General features: G+C 43.1%; 1 protein-coding gene across 5 annotated transcripts in view; it reads right to left on the reverse strand.

The window, feature by feature from the left end:
* Positions 1–25,071, reverse strand: part of MAP3K20 (mitogen-activated protein kinase kinase kinase 20) — a 174,335-nt gene that overhangs the window by 14,698 nt on the left and 134,566 nt on the right. For 4 of the 5 annotated variants that reach the window (XM_073807566.1, XM_073807567.1, XM_019922947.3 and 1 more), the window contains exons 13-17: positions 23,311–23,341; positions 23,074–23,213; positions 19,010–19,072; positions 17,944–18,036; positions 735–851 (exon numbers count right to left, since the gene is read on the reverse strand). In XM_073807566.1, coding sequence (XP_073663667.1) covers positions 735–851; positions 17,944–18,036; positions 19,010–19,072; positions 23,074–23,213; positions 23,311–23,341 — 444 coding nt within the window. The remainder of the gene's footprint in view (positions 1–734; positions 852–17,943; positions 18,037–19,009; positions 19,073–23,073; positions 23,214–23,310; positions 23,342–25,071) is intronic. The other variant, XM_033860012.2, reaches the window with a different exon arrangement.

Below are 25,071 nucleotides of genomic sequence, written 5' to 3' on the forward strand. Positions count from 1 at the left end.
AACCAAATACACAGTCAAGAGTGTACTAGAGTTAATGGCTTATGTGACGTTTAGGGTGACTGTCCTGTTGACATCATGGTTATTCACCTGAGTTGTTGACCTTCTACAATTGAAGTCTTATATGTATTTTTTCAGTATTGTTGACAGATTTGAATTTTTCCATGTTGAAGAGAAGCTAAGCATTTTTCTAAGACTGTCTTCAGTGTTTTAATGGGCGTGCTTGTACCATTGACCCCAAAGTAGTAAGGTGCTCTCTGGCCACTCCGGGAATTCATAGGTGTGAACTCAAGGAAGCCATGAAGACTTCAACATGTGCTTCATGAATAATCTCATCTCAGTTCTTCAAGAAATTCAACACCACCAAGAAAGCCTTTCTCCTGACAAGTTTTTAAAAGTTGAAAATGACCCAAAATTCGAGGTAAACATTTACATCATTAGCATTTTCTTTCCTTTAATAAATGACGGAATACACATAAAGAAATGTAGAAGAAAGTTAAAAAAAATTAAACAACACTTTTTTGTAGTACTTTTTAGTTCACACAGCGTAAGTGGAATTTTAACAAAAAACTATTATGATCGCAATCTGCTAAATAAAATGTGCCTTTCAACAGCCAGCTTGAGGCTGAGCTGGTGTGAGCATCACAGGCACAAAAGCACGCTGCTGGGGTATTTTAATGTCTTTGTTTGACATCTGTGAATTCAAAAAAGCTTTTAAGTAGTAAATAGAACTCTACCTTTGTCATCTTTAAAATCTCTGCATCAGGTAGGTTAGTGTTGAATGTCACATCTTTGATGTAGGTTATTGCAATTTCATCCCCATCCATTTCCATATACATTTTCCACTTACAATCCTAGAATTAAAAGAAAAATTATAGAATTTGAGAAAGTAAAACAATCTTTTTTTGGTCTCAATGTTTTATAACACATGATGTATTCTAAATGAAGTATTACTGGAGTGTTTTTTTTTTTTCTTTATCAATAAAAGGACATGAAATTAGATCTCTTTCTATATCTAAATAATCCCCAGGTGGGGCAGTCTTGAGACACCATTAATCAATCTAAATGTTCTATTATAGGAGTTGCAAACTCCACATCCTAAATGAGCAAGGTAGATAAAATGAGTAAAGCCACGCAGTTTCATTACAGAGCCTTAAACTGTAATATTTCACAATGGACCCACTTAATTTACATATTAAACATGGTAGGGATATTTTTCCACTGACCCAAAGAAATGTGGTCTTCCCACTTTTTTTGAAATATAAGTCCCTCTGGATCTACCTTTCACTTTTCCAGTGTTGGTAATGACATGGGTTCAAGAAATAGCTCCCTTTCTTCTTAACAGGAAACGTGAGGATGTACAGCAATGCATAACTGGCCCAAGCATTGGGGGTTGGGGGGGTCAGGGGAAGGGTTAGGGGACTCTTGGGATCTAAAGGGCAACTGCCCTAAAGGGACAGCCACCGCTCAGCTTCTGTTGATTGTTCCCATGTGGGAATATGCGTCTAGTCTTGCTAGGTCCTTTAATGATTTATGAAAAGTTGGATATCTGATTCTTGTATGAAACCTCTTGATTTTTTAAATGATGGTATGTTCATTAAATTTTCAGTAAAACCACGATGTAATGAAAGAGGGCTCTACACCATTAGTCACCAGGGGAATGTAAATGAAAACCACAATGAGATACCACTGTATACATACCAGGTGGCTAAGACTGATAACATCAAAGGTTGGCTGTGATTTGGAGCTACTGGGTTGTTGGCTGGAGTGTAAACGGTAAAATCACTTTGGGAAAAGTTTTGGTAATTTATTATAAAACTAAACATATATGTACTCTATGACACGGAAATTCTACTCCTAAGTATTTACCCAAGTAAAATGAAAAAAGACTTGTACAGTATTCTTCTGAGCAGCTTTGTCATAATAGCTAAAAAATTGGAAACAGGTCAAGTGTTGACCAACACTTTCATAGAATGGAATATACTCAGCAATACAAAGGAACTAATTATTGATGCATGCAACAACATGGATAAATCGCAAAAGCATTATAGCCAGTGAAATTTTGTATAAAAAGAACAAACTAAGGCTTCCATTTACATGAATTTCTAGAACGGACAAAACCAATCTACAGTGGAAAATATTCAGAAAAGTGGTTGCTTCTGCAGATGGGGACTGACTGGGAAGGGGCATGAGGGGACTTTCTGGAGATGCTAATGCTCTATAGATAGTGGTCTGAGTTATATAGGTATATGCATTTGTTAAAACACAGCAAATGTATACTTCAGATATGTGCATTTCTTACTGAACTCTAGTATATTGAAGTATTTAGGAGGAAGTGTACTCATATCTGCAAATTACTTTGAAATGCATCCAAAAATAAAGATTGATAGATGGTTAAGAAGAGAGAGGGATGGACAGATATGTAATAAAGTAAGTAGATCCTGATGCTTGAATCTAGGAGTTGAGTATACAAGAATTCCTATAAAATTTTTTCAACTTTGCTGAAAAATTTAATAATAAAAATGTTGGGGTATAAACACTGTGTATGCAATTAAAAGGAAAAAGAGACCCATGTCTGTGCACCAAATTTGGCCCCTGGATCATAAATTCATCTTCTTTCTTATATTATTTGAAGAATGAAGGATTCTGAGAGCTTAAGGATAAAGCACTGACCACCTTACATGCTGAAACCAGAACATGCTCTCACACAAGCAGACCTGGAATGTTCCCTGAGCAAGCTCGGACACAATTATTATGGAAAAACGCTAACAAAGGGGCTGCTGAAAACCTGTTGGCTTCAATAGGAAGCTGGGGGCGCCCCATGTTTTAGGAAAGCTTCTGGACGAATTGCAGAACCAAGAAGGGCCCAGGCCTGAAGGGAGGGCCCCTCTTTGCCCAGCCACATTCACAAGATGGACAGCCAATTAGTGAAGGAAAAGGTCTATTCAATAACGTGAAAAACTAGCTCCTGGCTAACACAAGTCAAATTAGTCGCTCAGAATTGACAAATCTCTCAGTATTTCCTTGTTTTGGAGCCACTGCTACCCTGGCAACGTGAGCCCTGAGATAACTGGGCAGGATAATCACTCTTTGGAGTCATGACTGCTCTTCTCTGAAATAGCAAGAGCCTCCTCAAGGCGGTAGCTGGAATAAAAAGCCTTAGAACAGACAAGTTGACTTAGTTCTGTCCCTTGTGCCTGGCAAGTTTTGGAATGAAGTTAGTCAAAAGCACAGTTAAAAGACCTTGAATTGTGGTGCGAATGCCCAATCCCCTCTGCTTCACCTCCGTGACCTCAGGCCCCAATCAGACCTTGCCGAGGACAGGCTCAGGGGAGCTCTGCGTGGAGAAGGGTCTGACTGGAGGGAACCCAGGCTGTGGAGTGCTTACTACGCTTTTGGCATCTTGCTGGGTACTTACACTGTGCTCTTTTATTTGATATCCATAATGACCCTGCAAGTTAGCTTTATTTTCCCATCAGGCAAGTGAGAAAAATGAGGCTTAGACAGATGAAGGAATTTTTCTAGGTTTTCCTAGCCAAGAAGTGGTGGAGGTGGGATTAGAAAAGCACAAGGCTGGGGACTTCCCTGGTGGTCTAGTGGTTAAGAATCTGCCTTCCAATGCAGCGGACGCAGGTTCGATCCCTGGTTGGGGAACTAAGATCCCACATGCCATGGGGCAACTAAGCCCGCACACCACAGTTAGAGAGAAGACCCAACACAACCAAAAATAAAATTAAAAAAAAAAAGGCACAAGGCTGCTTGGCTCCAAAGTTGGAGGAGATACTAATAGGGAAGGGCAACTGGGAGGGTGGCAGGACAAACTCATTGGATGGTTGACAGAGTTCCAGAATGGGACCAGCTATTAAAGGAGCAGGAGCAGAGAAGACTTTGCTAATACAACCAAAAAAGCAAGTGGTCACAGGTCCTCCCCTAAGCCCCAACTTCTTTGTTTCCTCAAAGTCCATTGTGGAGAAACAGGATCTAGATATAGGGTTACAGTCCTTTTATTTTTTTAATTCTTTTCCTCTTAGCTGAAAGAAAGCCTTTTACCTGAACCATAAAAGAAGCTATCTTCTACAGAAGCCATAAAGCTATAATCAGAGAAGTGATAAGAGGGGCATTATCCATTCATTAAAAAGTAGGCATTGATTGTTACACAGATGGGAGAGAAAGAAAGGAAATATGCAGTGTTCACCCAAATTATTAATTTAATATGTCAAGGCCCTGATGTAACTCCTGGCTATTTTCAGGGTATGTATGATTTTATTGTTGTCTAGTTAAGAAAAGTAATCTACAAATAAAGTAATGGAATTCTTTAAATTCTGCTCAATTTTAAATTACCCTAAGGTATTCCTGGTATTTCTGTTACTCGGTGAGCCAAAGGTGTCCAAAAGCATTCTCCACAACTCCCAGGACTTAAACAACTTATTGAATTCCACAGGACCCCACTGCAGACGGGATGCCGCAGTGTACGGAGTTCTCAACCAACGGATCATTGGAAAGGTTTTCATATGAATAAGATGAATTAACTCATCAATAATATCACTAAAAATAACAATTGTGCATACTTATGAGCCTAATATAGAATTTTACAAGCACAATTGCTAGCTTTTCAGTTTCTTGGTAGTGATACGGACCAGATAGTGGGAATAGACTCTGATTTAAAAACCATTCACTTTTACCAGGGTGAACTATTGATTTTGGCTTGATGTGAATGACAGAAATGTGGGTATTGATTTCTGAATGGGAAACATTCAAGAGTTACTCTGAACGTCTGCGAACAACTTGATCTTGACAGGCAGAAATCAAAAGCAGACAGCTCTGTATTCTGAGAGAGCCCTGAAGGACCCCTTTTCCAAAACGATTTCACTCACCCCTGGCAGTCTGCAGTGGTTCTGTTTTTCACTCATTTGGTTTAAGGTGCTGAGAATTCCTATTCAAATGGAAACAATATAGGAAAGGATCATCATTGAGCCATTACCGGGGGAGCAAGACAGGGGTGAGGTGAAAGATCCCAAGTTTAAAGGAATCCAGTTTTGCCACTTTCCCCACAACCTCAGGCAAGTTATAGAACCCGTCTGAATCTTAGTGTTCTTTAATGACGAGTGGGTGGTTGTATTTGGACTCAATGAGATAATGTAAATAAAGTACCCAGCACTGTGCTGAAGCCAAATTAGGAGCCCCCAAAGCAGTGATTACTGTTGTTACCAATACAGGTCCCCAACAGAGCTCCAATCTGTTAGGACATCAGCCAGTCCGTCATCTAGCAGCCATCTAAGAGAATGGGCGAGAAGGTAAGTGAGGCAGGAAGGTTCAAAGAGTGTTTAGAATAGGGACCCGGCCAGAGTGGACAGGCTGGATCAAAGCATCTTCCTTGGGCAGGAGTTTGGGGATCCGGAGGGCACTGACTGACACTGGTGCCGGGGACTGATCAGTGTTGGAAAAAAGAAGGTGCAGCAAAGTGGCGACACAGCAAAGACTGCCTTTATGAAATAAGCAGAAGGAAGAAACTTACATCTTCTTACATACATGGATTAGATAACAGCAATACTGCCCTTTCCTGTTTCAACAGATCCTGATGCAGCCCTACCAACAGAAACCAGCAGATGTCCGGAGGGACAGTGGCTGTGAAGTGTGACTGACAGCCAGAGAGCCTCATCTTGGATGAGGAAACTAAAGCCCAGAGGGATGAGGTCATTTGACCAAGATCACACAGAGAGCAAGCGGTGGGGTTCCGAACTAAACCAAGGGGGCCCACTGTGCTATGAAGAGCAGGTTTCCCCTCTGTCTTTTCTGAATCCTGAACTTGCCCTCTTACGGGTTAACAAGAGTAAGAATTATAGTACTTTCCACCTTCCAAAGTCAACGAGTAGTCCAGATTATCTTGGTGAGTTCCTTGATAGGACTCCACGGCAGAGACTGAAATACTGAGTCTCTCCAGTAAGTCCAACGCAGTCAATTTCCCCCTTCTTTATTGAAAAAGACCATTGTTTAAAGTGTATATGGTGCGATTCCACTGTTTGTAAGCTCCTTTCCTTGACTGATTGGGCCAGGACCTGGAATCACAAACACTTCCCTCCAGTCCTGGCTTAGGCTTTGTGGCTAGGCAGGACGGCCACTCCCCAAAGCAGAAACAACCTTCTCCCATCTGTTTGCACAAGCAAAATCACGGGGCAGGTCCTGACTACCATGGATTTTTTATTTCATAACTAGATTCCCACCCAAGAGGACATTCCCACTTTTCAAATTTGTACCTTGCACATCTCTAGGGAGTGCTAGTTACTAATCTCTAGGGAAAAGGCAGTGACACAGCAGCCTTTGGGGAAGTTCTTCACTGAGGCTGAATAGCAAAAAACAGCTATCCAGACCTTTCTACTAGCTAGCTAATCTGCCCCTCAGTGCAAATCTATAAGAAACAGATGGGATTCTGTTGGGGAGAGGGGAATTTTTGCATTGGAAACTGATGAAAAAAATGACAATTCTGTTGAGTGCCCAGGATATGTACCATTTCAGCTGCTGAAATACCTGGATAATTTCAGGAGCAAGTGTGTGGTTAATGGAGGATGAGAAAGCATTCCGTTTGAACTGCTTCAGCATTGCCAGTTACGTGAAAAAATTTTCTGAATTAAGATTACTGGCCAAGTAAAACAGAAACTCTTACACTGTGAAGTTAACATCCTAAACAACACTCAGTTAATGCTAAATTAAATATCTCTTTGTGAGAAATCACTATTACATTCTCTGCAAGCTGTTTAAAATTCTTTGGAGTTCCAGGCTAATACATGGGATGCCAAACATACACATCCCTTCTCCCTTCCATAAAAAGAAAAAAAAAAAAGGAGGAAGGAAGAAAAGAAATAAAAAAAGAACGAATCAAGATAGAGGTAAATTTTCTAAATAGAAAAAGTGATTGAAGTTAGCATAAAAATTATACTTAAATATTATTTTAAGTTCTGGGCAATTCAGAAACAACAACCTCTCTTTCTATTTATTTTTTCCTACCAAGATTTTATTGCAAACATGAACATTATAGATAAACCTTTAAAAATCTAGGGCCAAGATTATTTAGGACATTTGAGAAGGAAACAGACCTCCACATTCGGCTTTCAGGCTCCTATAGATGACCATTACCTGAAGGTTACAGACATTAACATTTTTTTAATGTATTTTTTATTGAGGTATAATTTGCACACAATAAAATGTACAGTTTTTTTTTTTTTTTGTGGCCACACCACTCAGGCATGCGGAACTTCCCCAACCAGGGATCAAACCCACGCCCCCAGCAGTGGAAGCGCGGAGTCTTTAACCACTGCACCACCAGGGAAGTCCAGTGTACAGATTTTTAAGTGTACAGCTCAATTAATTTTAACAAATGTGTACACCAATGTAATTACCCAAACAGGTAAGATATTCCACTAGCCTAGAAAATTCCCTCATGCCCTTTCCCAGTTGATAACTCCTCCACAACCAGGGGCATCCACTGGTCCAATTTCTACCACCCTAGATTAATTTTGCCTGCTCTAGAACTTCATAAAATTGGGATTTTGTAGTATGCATGTGTACATGTCTGGCTCTTTTCACTAGGCATAATGTTTTCGAGATTCTTACTTAATTCCCACAGGCTTACCCTGTTATAGATAGCACTGCCCCCACGTTACAGATGAGCAGACTGAGGGTCAGAAAGTGTAGAGATTTGCAGCAAGTTAACTTAGCTACACTGGGCATGCCCAGCCTAATGGAGGGGACACTGGTTTTTAAAATCCCCATCACCACCCTACCCGTTCCCCATGACCAGAGAAAAAGTAAGATCACCAGAGAATGCCCAGGATTCTAGCAAAGAGGCCCTTCCACCTTAAAAAAAAAATGGCCTGTACTGGGGAAACATTTTAAAATCTAAAATACAGAGGTCAGAATAAACTTTTTAAGATTCAAGAGGGGGGGAAAAGGGAAACAGTCTCATAGCAGGCGACTGACTATTTTGAAATGTAAGAAGTCATACAAGATGAAATAAAAATACGATAGAAATGTTGGTCATGCTGGTATTAAAAGTAGTAAGATGTTGATGATTTAGGCCTCCGAAGGCTCCTTTACACGCGTTGCTATTATCTCGCTCAGCTGCTGAAACCTGCTGTTTTAAAGGCAGGAGAGTGGAACATCCCGAGATAGCACCTGGGTTATTTATCATTATGTATAACCCTGGTACACTCTATTTTATTATGCTGCCTTTAAAAGGAAGATAATGCAAGTATGGTTAATTTGTTTCTCTTCTTTATCTATACGGTGTCGTGACCCATCACGGCTTTGTCCCACGAGATTTGTTTTTCAACCCAAAAGAAATCCACAAGAAACTCTCCCTAAAAATTCCATTAATAACCTCTTTCAGCGCATATAGGTTGCAGGGTCTGGAACTAAGAATGTTTTAATCTCTCCAGCAAAACAATGTCTCATAATGATGTACAGGACTATTGCTGTACTGATGAAGAATCATACATAATTCAGCACCTTTCACTTGGCACCACTGTGATGTCCTCATTAGCCGTGGCTCACAGTGTCTGTCAGATGGTGTCCATGTGAACGCAGGCATTATATTGTCTTTGAGATGTGCAGCTGCTTCCATGACACTGCCAGTATATAAAAACATGACGCCAGTTTGTTTTATTTAGTGCTAAACCTTCCAGTTTGTAAAAACAAGGCTGACACAGAGCCTGACATGAGGCAGTGAAAATAATTAGCTCTCATTTTCTCAGCCTCCTATTTCCTTCTCCCTGCTGTGTTCTCTTTCCACTAAACCACCACATGTCAGTCGAAATGGGAGGCAATTAGTGGGCTCATTTCAGTCCCCACAACTGTGCTGAAAAGAAAGTATTTATGATGGCACAATGAACAGCTGAAAGATTAAATAACATTTGCCTTTTGAAAAGAAAATGACTTCTAGCTAAATGGGCAATTTTTGATTATTCTCAAACAAGCTTAGAGTAGTTGGTTTTTAAAATACAAGAAAGGAAAATGAGTCATTTTTAGGTGAAAGAATCAAATAAAACTTGACACAGTAATGCAAATAACTCATGTTTTATTGCAAAATATGTAAATGCGTTATACCCTTAACAATGGCTTGTGTCTAAGGTCAGGGCAGACTGGTGCCAACCAGACACCAGTGGAGATAAGGTTGTTCTGTTGCCTTCTGGGGAGTTGTTATTTGAGTTATGCTTGAAAAAAGGACTTTAGGGATGATGTTAAAATAAAGTGAAACAAATCAAGTGAGATACACTTTCATACGATGAATCACACACTTGACTACCTGAAATGGTTCAGATGTTAGTTGACATGTTTGGAAAGGGCTTCTTTCTTTCTTCATTTTTAAACTGTATTTGAAATTGGGAGGTACAAGGTATTCATCTTGGAGAAAAAGAATAGTAGGTCTTCCTCTTGATTTTTGAATAAATAAGAATCTATTCTATCTCAGACTGGGTTTCTTAACCAAAATAGAAAGTGGTCTCGCTTACCTAATTACTGCTTAAATGTTTTTAATGCTGGGAAATGGGCTGCAAATAAACTTTCACCCAAGACCTTCAAAATACAAAAACAGCTCTTCTACCTATTAGATTCTCCTACCTCCCATGTCTCCAGAAATGACTCTAAGAAATACAACTTTTGTTTCTTTTTTCTAGAAATAGAGTTTTTTGGGGAAAAAAACCCTAAACTGTCCTAGTTAGCAGGCATTGTTTATTCTCAATCCAAATCCTAATGTTGATGTGGTTGTCACACATCTTTGCTTCCTAACATAGTGCTTTTTTTTTTTTTTTGTGGTACGTGGGCCTTTCACTGCTGCAGCCTCTCCCGTTGCGGAGCACAGGCTCCGGACACGCAGGCCCAGCGGCCATGGCTCATGGGCCCAGCCGCTCCGTGGCATGTGGGATCTTCCCAGACCGGGGCACGAACCCGCGTGCCCTGCATCGGCAGGCGGACTCTCAACTACTGCGCCACCAGGGAAGCCCTAACATAGTGCTTTTAATTTCATTCCAAGTAATCTGTTCTTTTACAGTTGATTATTTCCAAGAACTAATTTTTGGTTCAGAATACACAAGTCACTGTGAGTTATCAAGGCCTTCTCTCTGCAGAACTTACAGTGATTCCCAGAGACTTTTCAAAACCTGTTTCTAAAAGCAAAGATCTCTGTTATTATCAACAACTGCGCCTGTCATCATAAAGTTGCCAATGATGGCTGTTACAACCGTTTTAAAAGGCAGTCACAAATTTAAGTTCTGTTTCTCTGTTTGTATAATTATATTCTTACTTCCTACAAACTCAAATCCTAACTTGTGATTCATACACTGTGGTCAGTGTAGCTGTATGAGCCAATAGCCACCCAAGGGGATCTAAGCCAACAGTGGGTTCATTGGGAGCCTGGAACACTCTCTGAGCTAACTATGCATTTTAATATAGCTGGAAACCAGCAATAATGTGTTTGCAATTTATTTAAACCTATGTTTCATCAGGTATACTTCCTTGCTACTCATGATTTTGAAAGGAATTCATAATCTTGATTAAGAAGACTAAGAGTGATCCAATCTGTGCTGGAGCCAGCCCTCATGAGCTGATTGCTTTCATCTCTTCCCAACTTCAAGTTCAGTGATGTCACATTGGCAATTTGAAATTGGCCACGGTAGGAGTATTGACGACATGGAAAGCTGCAAACACTACAAGTCAGGGCTGTTTCCCCAGTTATTAGACATTTTCTGGCAGGCCATTTCTACACATGACTATCAACCCATCAGCAAGGATGTACTGGACGCCTCTCCCAGTTTTGTTTTAGTTCTATAGGAGGCTGCCTGACCTGTTTGACGAAGTCCATCGGCAACGCGAATTGGAAATCAGCAGCAAGTCATGTAGTCAAATTCTGAACTGCATTTGCTCCTTTGCTGTCAATTAAAATTTGTATTTCTTACAGAACCCTACCACTGCAAGCTTATATACTGAGGCACACAAACACATGTGTGTGTACATGTATCTTTCCCCCCAAAAATAGCTGGTCATGGGAAATAAACTTCCCTACACTGAATTTTTCATAAACGCAAGACATATCAAAGTAAGGCAAAGCAGGGGCTTCCCTGGTGGCGCAGTCGTTGGGAGTCTGCCTGCCAATGCAGGGGGCACGGGTTTGAGCCCTGGTCTGGGAAGATCCCACATGCCGCGGAGCAACTAAGCCCGTGAGCCACAACTCCTGAGCTTGCGCGTCTGCAGCCTGTGCTCCGCAATGGGAGACGCCACAACAGTGAGAGGCCCACGCACTGCAATGAAGAGGGGCCCCCACTCGCCGCAAGTGGAGAAAGCCCTCGCACAGAAACGAAGACCCAACACAGCCAAATATAAATAAATTAAAAAAAAAAAAAAGTAAGGCAAAGCACTGCCTTTTAGTTCTTCCGAAATGTACAAAAGGTGTTGACTTTTTACTTCCTTACAAAATCCTTTGTGCCCTGTTATTTTATTCATGTTTATCTATCCATTTATAAAAACTCCACAATAGGAAAAAAAAGCCCTATTTGGCAGTTTTTAATATTTATAGTGCTTTGAGGAAGGGCCTGGAGATTCAATTAAGTTTATTAAATGCCACATTTTATAAGCAATCTAATAGAGACGTGAAAGCACCATAGTAAGTGGGAAGTATTTGTGAAAAGCAGCATTTGTAACCTATAGCTAAACAACTGGAGAAGCAGAACTATTGACTGAATTTCTTCGGGTGGGGAGTGGGAGAAGGGGGCCAGGTGCCAACAGTGACGGACGTAAGGAGGGAGGCGAGGGGGACGGAGAAGCCTTCTATTCCGATGGGGCCAGTTAGTGCTGCTTCCACCCCTTCCAAATGTCCCTCTTATTTTCTCTACCTGGTTCGCTTGCCCCTTCAAAATGCCTCTCGGAAGGAAATCAGAAGAGATGGTCATCTGGAGGGAGGTGGCTGGAGTCTGGAAGCCAGTCTCTAGTTAAGGGTCCACTGGAGCCAGGGTGTCGTTTCCCAGGCTTCTCCCCTAAGCTCATCTCTTCTCTACAGCTGGTGATCCACTTAGACCCAAGGGAGCCCAGCTTCGATCAGGTTTCCTTGCCTCACTGGGGAGAAAAGGGACTAAGGACATGAGAGAAAAGTCTGTGACTGTCCAGCACACACAGGGAATGAACGGCTCCTCGGAGAGTTCCCTCCTAACTCTGCTTTTGAATTTTTATGACACAAAGTCTCAAAAGGAACTCGGTGAGAAAACTCCTGGGTGAGTTGATAGTTTATTCCTTGGCAATTTGAGAATCAATGTTCCTGACTGGTGAGCTTATAAGAGATATAATAATAAACTCTATGCAGCTGAATATTTCAATAAAAAAGGGTGGTCGCCACCCTGGGGAGCGCATGAAGCTGCCTGAGATTCCGGAAGCCGCTTTCCTTCTGTAGCAAGTCAAAGGCCTTAGATTACAAAATGCAAGGCACTTTCCACATGAGAGAAAAATAGTGGTGGTTTAGTATTAACTGACCAAAAAAGGTGTTTGCCTTTTTATTACCAATACACCTATTTTGGGGGATGACGATACTTTTCAAAAAGGAGTATGACACCAGGGTTGAGCCCCTGGGCTGGACCTGCCCCTAACCAGGTAGGAACTCTGGGGGAGGAACTTTTCCTCTCTCCTCCTCAGTTTCCTCCTGGGCCTGCAGGGATACTGCTCCCTATGAGGGTGGATTGTAACAATTACACCAGAAAAATGTTTGCAAAGCACTTGCCACGATGTCTGGCTGAGGTATGAAATAATAATAATTACCATAAGCATTTCAAGCCCTTCGCCCAGGAAACTTGAGCTGAGAAAGACCCAATTTCTGCCAATACCACTGTCAACTTGGAGGCTGCCTCAATGTACATTGTTATTCAAATTAAGAATTAACTTGACTCTTTAGAAATGGGTCAGGTAAACGGGTAAAACTCATTCTCAACTTCTTATTAATTTAAATTTTCAGGGAACCCTTTTGTCCAATTATTTCCCCTGCCAGGTTGTCTCAAAAAAGGAAAGGAAAAAGGATGTTTGTTTCATTTGTGGATGAATTCTTGAATTCCATATGGTGCTGGTGTCTGGTGAGGGCCTCGTCATCCCGAGGGGTTGGGGGCGGCAGCAGAGACTAAGTTCATGGGCAGGGGGTCACGCAGGTGCTCTGGGCTACTGGAGCAGGCACAGGCTCCCAGACGCGAAAGGCTTTCCTTGGTCTGGTGAATCACCCTCACTTATATGCCATAATCCATCTAGTTGTAAAATGAGGCTAAAAAAAGAATTTAATCTGAATTCTTTGACCATAAAGGTCCACAGGTCTTTCTTACAAGGAAAGGCTTTATTTTCTACATATATTTGTATATTTGTGGATAAGGTCACATTTCCATTGTTTCCTCTTAGTAGGCCAGTTACTGAAACAACAAACCAATTTTAAGTGGTAGCTAACTGGTGGTCCTTTTCAGAGGCAATGGGAAAACACAGCTACTATTTTCATGATAAAGTCACTGTCATACATTATTCCCAATGGCTGCCGTCAGAATATATCTTTCATTTTAATTGTAAAAGAAAAGGTGAAATGGTCAAGCGAATCTCCCTGATACACAAACTCAGGTTTGGAGAGAACTTCCAAAACCCCAGTGTTCTCGTGTAACTTATTCTAGTCATGGAGACGGGAGAAAGGCTTCATCTTTTCTGTGAAGATGGGCTTATGGGAACTCAGTTAATTGGGATTTTGAGGATGACCTTTTTTCTTGGGTTCTACCTTGAAGGGTCAAGGTAACAAGGTTTTCATGTGGGGAATTTCAACTTCAATTTAAAGCACATTTGTGAGAAGATATTTCAAAATGTTAGGTTATAGTCTGACATAATTGGGTAGTTTAGACCTGGACAATAATTTACTCTAGGATTATTTTGTGGAAGTTTCCAGATGGCTTAAATATCTTGCGCCAGGTATTAGGGCTTAGCACATGTTTAATATACAGGTGATGATGAAGATGTAATTTCTGGTCTCAGCTCCGTCCTCTTGCCCTAGGCTGGTAACACGCTTTCTCTAATCAAGGATGACAATACCATGTGCCTTATGTATCTCACAGAAATGCCAAGGGGGATAACTGAGATGACATGATGAAATAACTTGAGCTCTTCAGAAAGAAGGACTCTCTAAGCATAAGTTTTAAAACATTATATTCAGAAAATTATTTGCAAACGACCATGAGCCTCTTCGAGCTCATATTCTAAACTCATCCCTTCCAAAAAAAGCTTTTCCTGGGAATTCCCTGGTGGTCAGGACTCTGCACTTTCACTGCTGAGGGCCCAGGTTCAATCCCTGGTTGGGGAACTAAGATCCTGCGAGCCGCGCGGCGTGGCCAAAAACTTTTTAAAAATTTAAAAGAAAGGAAAAAAAGCTTTTCCTGATTAACCTCAGCCATTCCCGTCACTTCTTTATTCTTTTAGCACCTTGGTGTTACATCCGCATTGTATATTTCACTCTCTCTTTTTTTTTTTTTTTTTTTTTTTGCGGTACGCGGGCCTCTCACTGCTGCGGCCTCTCCCGTTGCAGAGCACAGGCTCCGGACGCGCAGGCCCAGTGGCCATGGCTCACGGGCCCAGCCGCTCCGCGGCATGTGGGATCTTCCCGGACCGGGGCACGAACCCGTGTCCCCTGCATCAGCAGGCGGACTCTCAACCGCTGCGCCACCAGGGAAGCCCTATATTTCACTTTTGATCTATTGCATTATAATGTCATCTATCCAGCTGCTCACCTTAGAAACTGGGTGCCGTCCTGGCTCCTCTCTATCACCCCAACTCCAGCTAGTGACACAGTCTGATCAGTTCAGTCTGATAAGTTCCGTCTCAGTGTCCCTGGACACAGGGCACTTCCATGGCACTGCATAGCCTCAGCTCCTTGTTCCTTTTCACCTGGTTGTCTGCACTGCCCCACACAGGACTTTATCACTCTATCCCGAGCCCTTTCCAAATCATCCTTCTCTGTGCTTTTGAGAGATCTTTTTTAAACGCAAATAGAATCCTCCCTACTCCCTGCTTAAAACTCTTCAAACGCCTTAGCTCAGCACATAAAACAGTTCTTTTTCTGGTCTCCAGCCACCATTCTGGCCTTAACTCTCCCCACACTATTCCACCTGCTCCATGTTAAAGTCGCCCCAGAGGGAGCGATGCTTGAGTTGAGTTGTGAGGTCCTATAGAAATCAGTCCAAAGAAGAGCTGCCTGTGTTTTCCTGGCTTCTGAGCTTTTGCACATGATGTTCCTTTTGCCTTCAATGTCTTCTCCCTACCTAATAACTCCTGATGGTTTTCAAATTTTAGTTCAAGTATCACCTCTACCAAGAAGACGTCAAGATCCTCTTCTGACCCCTTTCTACATCACTTCAGTGCTCATCCACTGTGCTTTCATTGAATGATGTGCATGATGTTGTAAAAAATGCATCGTTCTGTATGAAAACCATTCACTGATCTTGTCTACTTCTTCCCATAAACTGTGGGTTCCTTGCAAGGCTGTACTATACTTTTTTACTTTGTGTTCTGAGCATCTAGCATTGAGCCAGACACACAGTATGTCCTCAGTAAATTTCTGCTGAGTGAATGGATGAAATTATTACTCTGCATGGGTGACCAAGGATCAGCGGACAATCGAAAGTTGCAGTGACTTTAGGCCTTGTGGATAACCAGTGACTCAAGAAGTCTATACCATCATGGTCAAAACCAGACCACTATATTTGGTCTCCAATATCATTTATAGCTTCTGATTTTTACTAACTATGTATATATTCAGTTTTCCACATTAACAAGTCATTTCTTTGTTAATTGAAAATAATTTTCTTGGTTGAGATTACTCTTGACAAGTCCTTTTCAGGAAAATTATTCCCTCTTCTTTTACCCCATCCAAGCCATAAAAATGTTTAAACACACTGGGACTTCCCTGGTGGCGCAGTGGTTGAGAATCCGCCTGCCAATGCAGGGGACACGGGGTCATGCCCCAGTCTGGGAGAATCCCACATGCTGCGGAGCGGCTGGGCCCGTGAGCCATGGCCGCTGAGCCTGCGCATCTGGAACCTGTGCTCCGCAACGGGAGAGGCCGCAACAGTGAGAGGCCCGCGTACCACAAAAACAAAAACAAAAACAAAAACAAAACTTTAAACACAGAGCACTCATAAATAAAGTCCCATAGAGTTGAGCATCCCAAAGAAGGCAAATGAAAATGTGCTGTTTATTTACCATCAGATGGACCTGCGGTGCCCACAGCTACAGAATCTCAGGATTGGAAGGGCCCTTGCTTATTGTTGGAGAGGAACTTACTCTCCTGCCCCCCTTTCTGGTAGCTGCTTCTAACAACAGGCATGAATAGACAGTGACCCGTTCACAGAGGGAAAAGAAAAGTGTTCCTATACCAGACACCTAGAGTCAGAGCAGCTTTCACTCAACCAAGTTCTGTGGCCCAAACAAGGGCGGTTAAGATTTCCATTCAGCAAGAGCACCAATATACCTGCAGTGGTGCAGGTAAAACACTCTGTCCAGTGTCTAGAAAGAGCATCTTTTTTTTTTAAAATAAATTTATTTATTTTATTATTTATATATTTATTTATCTTGCCTGTGTTGGGTCTTTTGCTGCTGTGCACATGGGCTTTCTCTAGTTGCGGTGAGCGGAGGCTACTCTTCGTTGCAGTGCACGGGCTTCTCATTGCGATGGCTTCTCTCGTTGCGGAGCACGGGCTCTAGGCACACGGGCTTCAGTAGTTGTGGCACGCGGGCTCTACAGCACAGGCTCAGTAGTTGTGGCGCACGGGCTTAGATGCTCCGCAGCATGTGGGATCTTCCCGGACCAGGGCTCAAACCCGTGTCCCCTGCATTGGCAGGCGGATTCTTAACCACTGCGCCACCAGGGAAGCCCAAGAAAGAGCATCTTTTGAAGCCCCTGGTAAAACTAACCCCTTGCAACAATTTCCAATCATTCCCAAGTGCTGGTTCCAGGAATGACCTGGGGTAAGCATGGTTTAATTAGTGAGGGCCAGTGGGCCAGCTGAGCCCCACCAGCTCTCCCAGAGCAACGGGCTCATGTTGTGAGGAGTTGTTTTTACAAGGTCTCTTTGCAGCATCAAAGGAAAGGTACCAATAGTGCAGTAGTTAAGAGTTTGGTTCTGGGGTCAGAGAGGCCTGCGCCAGATCCATCTTCTGCTACTTGCTAGCCATGTAACCCTTGGACAAGTTAATTGGCCTTTCAGAGCCGTAGTCTCCTTATTTGTAAAATGGGGGAAAACAGCACCTACATCTGAGTCCTGTATGCCTGGAACACGAGTGGTCAATTAATAGACGTGATCACTATTACTGGCTATTCATAGTAATCCAAAGTAACAAAAACCTATTATGATTCCAATTCATATGACACCTATAGCCCACGTAATTAGCCCAGACTCTAAACATAACATAAAGCAGCAGCCTGACTGAATGAGATTTGGTCAAATGTCCTGCCACCCCATTTAGCGTTGATAATCTAGCTTTCCATCTTGCCTACAGTTCCATTCTTGCTGTTGTTCTACTCTCGATATTATAAAAGTGATTCCCCTTAAAAAACAAAGAAACTGGAATCAGGAAGCTGTGACGCCAAGAAGCATAAACAGTTACTCTAGTGTCCGTGCCCCCGACCTTGACACTGCCCACTGCCCACCATGGTTTGCAGTGCGTTTCCTTGAGGGTTTGGGTGGCCTCACACAGGGCTCTTCAGCTGAATGAGAACGATTCCTAGATTGGCTTACAGAGGCAGCTGGCAGCCTTTCAATTAAATTCTATTTTATAAAGTCTATAAATTTACTCAGAATCATGTTACCAGCTGGTAGGGGGTATATAAAACCACACAGTTCCAGGAGAGAAAAAGAGTAAATTAGACTGAAATTGATCCAAAGGATTTAAAATATGATTTACCTGTAGGCCAGTCCCTGGTTTCAAGTGAAAACCAAAAACAAGTTCAAGGTTCACTATTTTTTCCTCATTTTCTTCAGGTTCACCTACTGAGTCCTGAAACAGAAAACTAAGCACTGTTTATACTACATAGTGTTTTTACTTTTACTTCTCATGTAAAGGAGACGATTTCCCAGCACTAGTTTTTCCATTCTAATCTATTGCTTAATTTTTGGTTATTTTGGAATACACTACAAATTCCAATTACTAAAAGCAAGAGGAATGACATATTAAGCCTTTGAGAACTTTGCCCAATGATTTGTCTCATGCACTGCAAACTGAATGACACCATCTTACATTTTTCACAATGCATCTTGCATTGTGCAATTCTACCCCAGAAATGCACTTCGTCCCTGGAGATGCACAGAGACTTCACCTTGAGAGTTTCACAACACTCAAGATATTTACACCCTAATCCCAAAGAAGAATTATGCAGTTCCTAGAGCATCTGTGGATAGAGGGCCAAGGAGAGGAACAAATGAATCTTCGTGGGCTTAGAGATGGAAAACCAGAGTTGTTGGTGAATGAGAAGAGTTCTGTATATTGTTTGCAAGTATCTACTAATTTTATAACAAACTATGCTGTATACCTTTAGACTATATTCAAAATAGTATGTTAAATATACTAATATGTTATTCAAACAGTAAAACTTCTACCTCTCAATGCAAGTGGCAATCCAGAGCTTAGCGTGTGAATTCCTTCAGCGGCTTCCATGTCGGACAAAGGTCTCCCGAGCCAGGTGGGAGGCCAGAGGTCCTCACCTACAATGTCAGCACTTATATCCCCTAGCCACTGAGGTGACATGTGTTGTTCTTATCATGACTGGATTGTTAATATTTCAACTTGCAGGGAACAAGGTTGTTCCGTTTATGCACATCCTCAGCTTCACTCAAAGGGCCTTTTGTTGGACAGATATGATTAAATTTCACTTCAAACAACGGTTTCCGACATTGGCAAATTTAGGTGTGGATGTGGCTGGTACATATGTCAATAAAAGTAGCATATTCTCAGTAAGAAAAACCTTCCTTACCTTAATGAGTGGTGGGAAGTGAAACAAGTTTAGGTAATCATGGGTTAACTTCTCAATGGCTGACTGTAAAAAAAAAACACAAGAAACCCACATGACTTTATTAATGATCCGATAATGCCAAGAAAGGATTAAAATTATTGTGCACATATAAAGGCATTCTTTATTTACGTAGTTCGCAAAATACCTTGGGGATGTTAATATCCAACATCTATTGAGAATAAACCTGGTTGTTCAAAGTATTATAGGTAGTTTATAATTATTTAATGGAACAGGAAGATATTTTAAAGATGTTTAATCTCAGAGGAAAAAATAAATAAGACCGTTCTTCAAATACTGGTAGAGTATAGTAGTGATAAGTTAATATTCTACTGTACAGAATGCAGTTGTCACCCTGAGTAATTGTGGGAAAAACAACAAAGAACATGAATATATCACCAGAGGCTCTCATTAGAGCTGAAATCTCACTAAAGGGTTTACTGCATTGAAAGGGCTTTTCTGTGGGTTTGTGTCCAAAGCTCCCTCCCCCAGTGGAGGACAAAGGACTCTTAAAGGAAAGGAGGACAATTTAAATTATGATTCTTGTTTATACTCATCAGGTATAATCCAGCTTTTCTGTGAACTGAGCATATCACATAGAGAGTAAAAAAGTACTGATGTAAGAAAAATTAGATGCATTTTTAAAAAAGTGAAATGAGGGCTTCCCTGGTGGCGCAGTGGTTGAGAGTCTGCCTGCCGATGCAAGGGACACGGGTTTGTGCCCCGGTCCAGGAGGATCCCGCATGCCACGGAGCGGCTGGGCCCATGAGCCATGGCCGCAGAGCCTGCGCGTCCGGAGCCTGCGCGCCGCAACGGGAGAGGCCACAACAGTGAGAGGCCCGCATACCACAAAGACAAAACAAAACAAAAAGTGAAAGGAAAGCTGTTGGCACATCATCCAATAATGAGCACTTATTGGATGTTAGGCTCTATTCCTTCTTCAAGGCTCCTCCACAGAGGGCTTCCAGGCTCGGGTGAGGAGGACGCCAAGACAGGCTGAAAGGAACAACCAAGTAGCAAAGGGCAGGTGGACAGACCGTCCACTTTGCAGTTGTATAATCGACCATCTGTAGGCTGAGAGACTCACTCGTTGAGAAGGTGTACAACAATGCCCTGCCTTCCTCAGTGAGACCGCAGAGAATGGAGGGCACTTTCTCACCCTCTGGATGGGTGTGTGTGTGCACGTGGGAAGCACTGTCACAAGGACCAGGCGGGCTCTTCCAGTCTGGAGGTCCCCTTGTAGCGTCCCATCCCGAATGGCCCAGCTTGAAGGATTCTTTATCCTCGTTGCCCCGAGAGTATATGCAGGATGCTCCCAGACCTCCCATGGAAAGGTCTGTTTCCATGACCCTTTCCCCTCACTCTTTCCCTCTCATGTAAGCCTACTTGTCAGAAGTACCCAGGACCCAGCTGAGTTTAAGAGAGTGTCACCTGGGGGCCAAGCCCCCCACCCCTGCCCACCCCTGGGGCGGCCACTGTAATAGGGTCCTGGCTTCGGCAGAGGTGTAGGGCCCGCACGCCTGACTTTTGAGACCCACCCCCCCAGGGACTGACTGTCTTTCTGTGCACACACAGACTCTTCCAGGAGGGAGTCTGCGGTCCCCACAGATGCTGGCTACGCCCCTCCTTTGGAGCTCAGGACAGACACTCCGCTCCCAAATGCCAAGACTCTGAATTAAGAGAAGTTGTATATACACGTTTTCTCTCTTTTCTGGGATGTAAATTCCTTAAGGGCAGGATTCTTTGTTTCTTCACAGGCCCAGGACTGTGATCAGTAGGCATCCACTGGATTTGCTGAACCATAATCCGTAAGTTTGGACATCGCTTGCTCTAACGATACCAACCAGCACAGAGGGGCACTTAGCCTGTCCTAGGCTGGGTCTGGGAATATTTAAATCACAGAGGCTGCTGAGGAGCTGTCACAACTCGCCACCCCTTTTCCTCCTGACTGTTCCTTAAGGAACGAGTCCTATTTCAAAGGCAGGAGAGGGGAAGGGGAGTTGGGAGCATCTTTTTGGCATCTGCTAAATGGGACAAGATTGATCAAATCTCTCTCTTTGAACCCTGAAACTTCTCTGTACCAGAGAGAAGAATTTTTCCTACTGTAGCCCATCTAAGCCAGCGTTGCTTTTCAGGACGGATTTGCCCACAGCTGGAGGTAGAGATTAAATTATTTACCATCATTTAAGATGTATGTTTATGCATGAGGTTTCCTGCCCATCTTGTGAGAGGGAGCAGGTGGTAGGTTAAGGCTAAGCCATCATCTGAAGGGTGCTGAGGGGCTGTAAGGATGTTCCTTATGTGGCTTCAGGGCCCATAGGACAGAAGTGGATGTGTTCTCCTTGGACCTCAGGGAGGATTTCCCTGAAAAAGCCTGGTATCAGTAGCTCCAACTGAGGCAAAGGGGAAAGTTGTTGGCAAGTTGGTAGAGCCTTTGTCAAGATGTGGATTTGGATAAGAAGTTGCTTTTTCTACATTTCCTTCCCTTTAAAAAAAATATTTATTTTATTTATCTATTTATTTTCGCCATGTGGGGTCTTAGTTGCGGCCTGTGGACTCATAGTTGGTGGCATGCATGCGGGGTCTAGTTCCCCGACCAGGGATCGAACCCGGGCCCCCTGCATGGGGAGCGCGGAATCTTACCCACTGGACCCACCAGCGAAGTCCCTACATTTCCTTCTTTATTCTATTTCTCTTCTTTCTAACCTGTGTCCACCCTTCCATCTACCCACACTGGGGTTGAGGAGGTTTGGGGCGTAAACTCGATTTCATTGTAAGATCTCTCTTGAAACAGACCTCTGAATAATAACAAGGTGCACACAGATGCCAGCAAGTGTTATTTGGTTTGAGTAACTAAAAAGCAAAACAAAACAAAGAAACAAAAAAACAGAACTGGTTGCTAAACTACAAAAAAAGCAACAACAACAAAAACAGAGGTTTAGCTTTGAAAGTGTTTAAGGGACTTCCCTGGTGGTGCAGTGGTTAAGAATCTGCTTCCCAATGCAAGGGAGATGGGTTCGAGCCCTGGTCTGGGAAGATCCCACATGCCGCAGAGCAACTAAGCCCGTGTGCCACAACAACTGAGCCCATGTGCCACAACTACTGAAGCCCGTGTGCCTAGAGCCCGTGCTCCACAACAAGAGAAGCCACTGCAATGAGAAGCCCGTGCACCTCAAGGAAGAGTAGCCGCCGCTGGCCGCAACTAGAGAAAGCCTGCGCACAGCAACCAAGACCCAACACAGCCAAATAAATAAATAAATAAATAGATTTATTAAGAAAAAAAGAAAGGAAAGCTTTCAAGACTGAAGTTCTGGGGGGAAATGTTAGGATTTCCTGAGAAAATGAGGGATAAGAGTACACATAAGGTGGTGTCTGTTCTGGGTAAAATTTGGAAGATTGCAGACTTCACTCAGTCTGTGGACACGTTCTGGCATCGTTAGGGGTCCCTAATGGATATCTGGCCTCTCTGGCCTCAAAGCAAGTTGCCTCCTGCTATTGCCGGGTGGGCTGGCAGCTCTGCAGGCGCACACGGCTTTAGTGCCGCACGACGCTTCTTCCCACACTGAGGCCCCTCCACAGGCAGAGCCCTGCCGCCCAAACACCTCCTCCCCACACCCTTCACCCACTTACACCTCCTGGCCCTTCAGCTCTCAACTCCATAACTTCTGCACAGAAGCCTCCCCTCGGCCCAACCTCAGCTCTCCTTTGTGGTACTTCTTACAACTGCCATGTTACCATTTTTGCATGATTAATGACTGTCTTCTCCACTAGACTAGAGATTTCCTGAGGGCACGGGGGTTCTATGCAGGTGTATCCAGGTGACTTCTGCTGGACCAGGTATTAACCCTCTGTTCTGGGATTATGAAGAGGGAGTAGGGGTCCCATGGGGGCAGCAGCTAACGATCAGCTGGTATGAAGTATTTCCACACTGTGACCACCAGCTCAGCCTCTAACGTGACACACGACCTACTCCACAGTAGGAGCTCAAGAAAGGTTTGCTGACTGAATGTTCTCCCTTTCTGAGGTACCTTTAAATGGATGATATGCCCCTTGGAGACGATGCCCATGTCTTTCAAGTCTTCTTCCTCGAGAAGAAGCAGTCGCTTTCCTGTAATGTTGTTTTCCTTAAACAAGTTCGCATATAGGCTCATCTCCTCTGAAGTGTCACCTGAAGGGAGTGATTAGAAGACAGAATAAAATTAGACTCAATCACATCCCAAGCAAAGTTAACTCCATGAATTAAGAAGGTAAGCTTTTCCACTTGCCTTTTCTGACGAGCTGCTGAACCCAAAAATACTGTGGAAGAGAGGACATATATGGTTTTGAAGATTCATTCATGGTCAGTGGCCAGACTTAACAGTAAAACACATAGTTTTTCAATGGATTAAAATACCTTTAATTCTTGCTAAACCACAAAGGGAAAACAGAAGACTTTCTCTTTACTGTTTTAAAACTTCAAGGTTTCAAATTGGAGACATCCTCCCTTTGGGGGTCTTGGACCCTTGAAGGACCATTGGTTTTCCTCCTTATTTGAAAGATATTTAAAAATCCTTTCAAGAAGATTCTTACTTATAATGCTTTTTCCATTCATGTGCCAGTGGTCCCCTGGGTTGTTGAAGGGCACTGGTTTACCCAGGAATTGTCTGAGTGAGAGGGACCACACGGCAGTGGACAGAAAGATGGATAAAATACGTCCTCTGTTCTAGGCCTGGTCATGAAGTAGCTTTGTGGCCCGAGACAAGTTCAAATGTGGCGCTTCCTACACAGAATGAGGTTGGACCCAGCAACCTCAGTCCTTGAATTTCCCTTGGCGTGTGTTTACCGTAGCCTCTCACACTATCCAGGTGAAGGGAGACAGAATGGGGGGCCACACCCAGGCCCACCCATTCTCTAGGGAGCCCTTGACCCTGGAATTTTATTTAAATGGTTTGAAAACCACTCAACCTCAGAGCAAAGACTAAAAATAGCTTTTAGAGCTCAGTGCCTTTTAAAACATTTCTTCTCAGATGAGAAGGGCCAACTTTGCAGCTGGGGATAAAGGGGTTCTATGGAGGCCTGTGAAGAGGCGAGCCTAAGTCCTCTGTCCTTGTTAAGCAGGGCTGGCAGGAAAGTTAGAATCACCAGGACTCAGGGAATGGGAAATAGAGGTAACTGGTGCTAGCGTACTTCCCCTGCAGAAGCCACAGAGATGAGCTTATCTGAAAGCAGGATTACTTCACCAGAAGACCAAGGGCTTGGGAGGATGTGCCCTGGCCCAGAAACCAGTTGAGTCTGGTAAACCTTCCAGAGACCTTCCCAAGAGTTTCTAATAATGAGTTTGACTTTGGGGTACCTAGTCTATTTCCTGGGGTGTGGGCCTGCTGAGGCTGGCATACAAACTTTTATTTTTTCCTTTTTCATTTAATGAAACCTTGAACTTATAAAATGGACCTGGACAGGCAAAAACCCCTGAGGTCTCTGACCAAGAATTCTCGGACCTGTTTTTCACTTAAGGAAACAGATACAGAGATATAACAGGCTAAGCAGGATTGTTCCTCAGGGTCTCTACCCAGACTGTAGGGTGTGGGATTTCCTTTGGACTTAACTAGTCTGTTCACATCCTCCCCCAAACATGGGGCTTCTCCGGCTCCCGCTTCAGAGAATGTCTGGGAGCTCGGGTCTATTCCTTCTTGGGAAGGTCAGAGTAAAGACAGTAAAATGAACAGGGCTAAGGCACTGCCTCTACCAGTTCTTTCCCCACCATGGTTCAAGTCCATCCCTGGTCTTTTGGGAAAACTTAAGATCAATTTTTTTCCAAGTATGTTCATTTAGTATCCTGGATCCCCCCTTTAACTGGTATTCATTACTGTATCCTGGTATACCTTTCAGAGCAAATAGGGAGGTGGAATCCTCTTGTAAGATTTGAAGAGATACTTGCTTTGCTCGAGGCCTTATTTTAAATCATTACTGCATTAAAAATAGAAAGACATGGAATTTGTCAACTTCTCCTACTTAACACTTTCCTAAGGCCCAAACCCCTCTCCCTG

Source organism: Tursiops truncatus, chromosome 7 (genome assembly GCF_011762595.2).
Source record: "Tursiops truncatus isolate mTurTru1 chromosome 7, mTurTru1.mat.Y, whole genome shotgun sequence".
NCBI lineage: Eukaryota > Metazoa > Chordata > Mammalia > Artiodactyla > Delphinidae > Tursiops > Tursiops truncatus.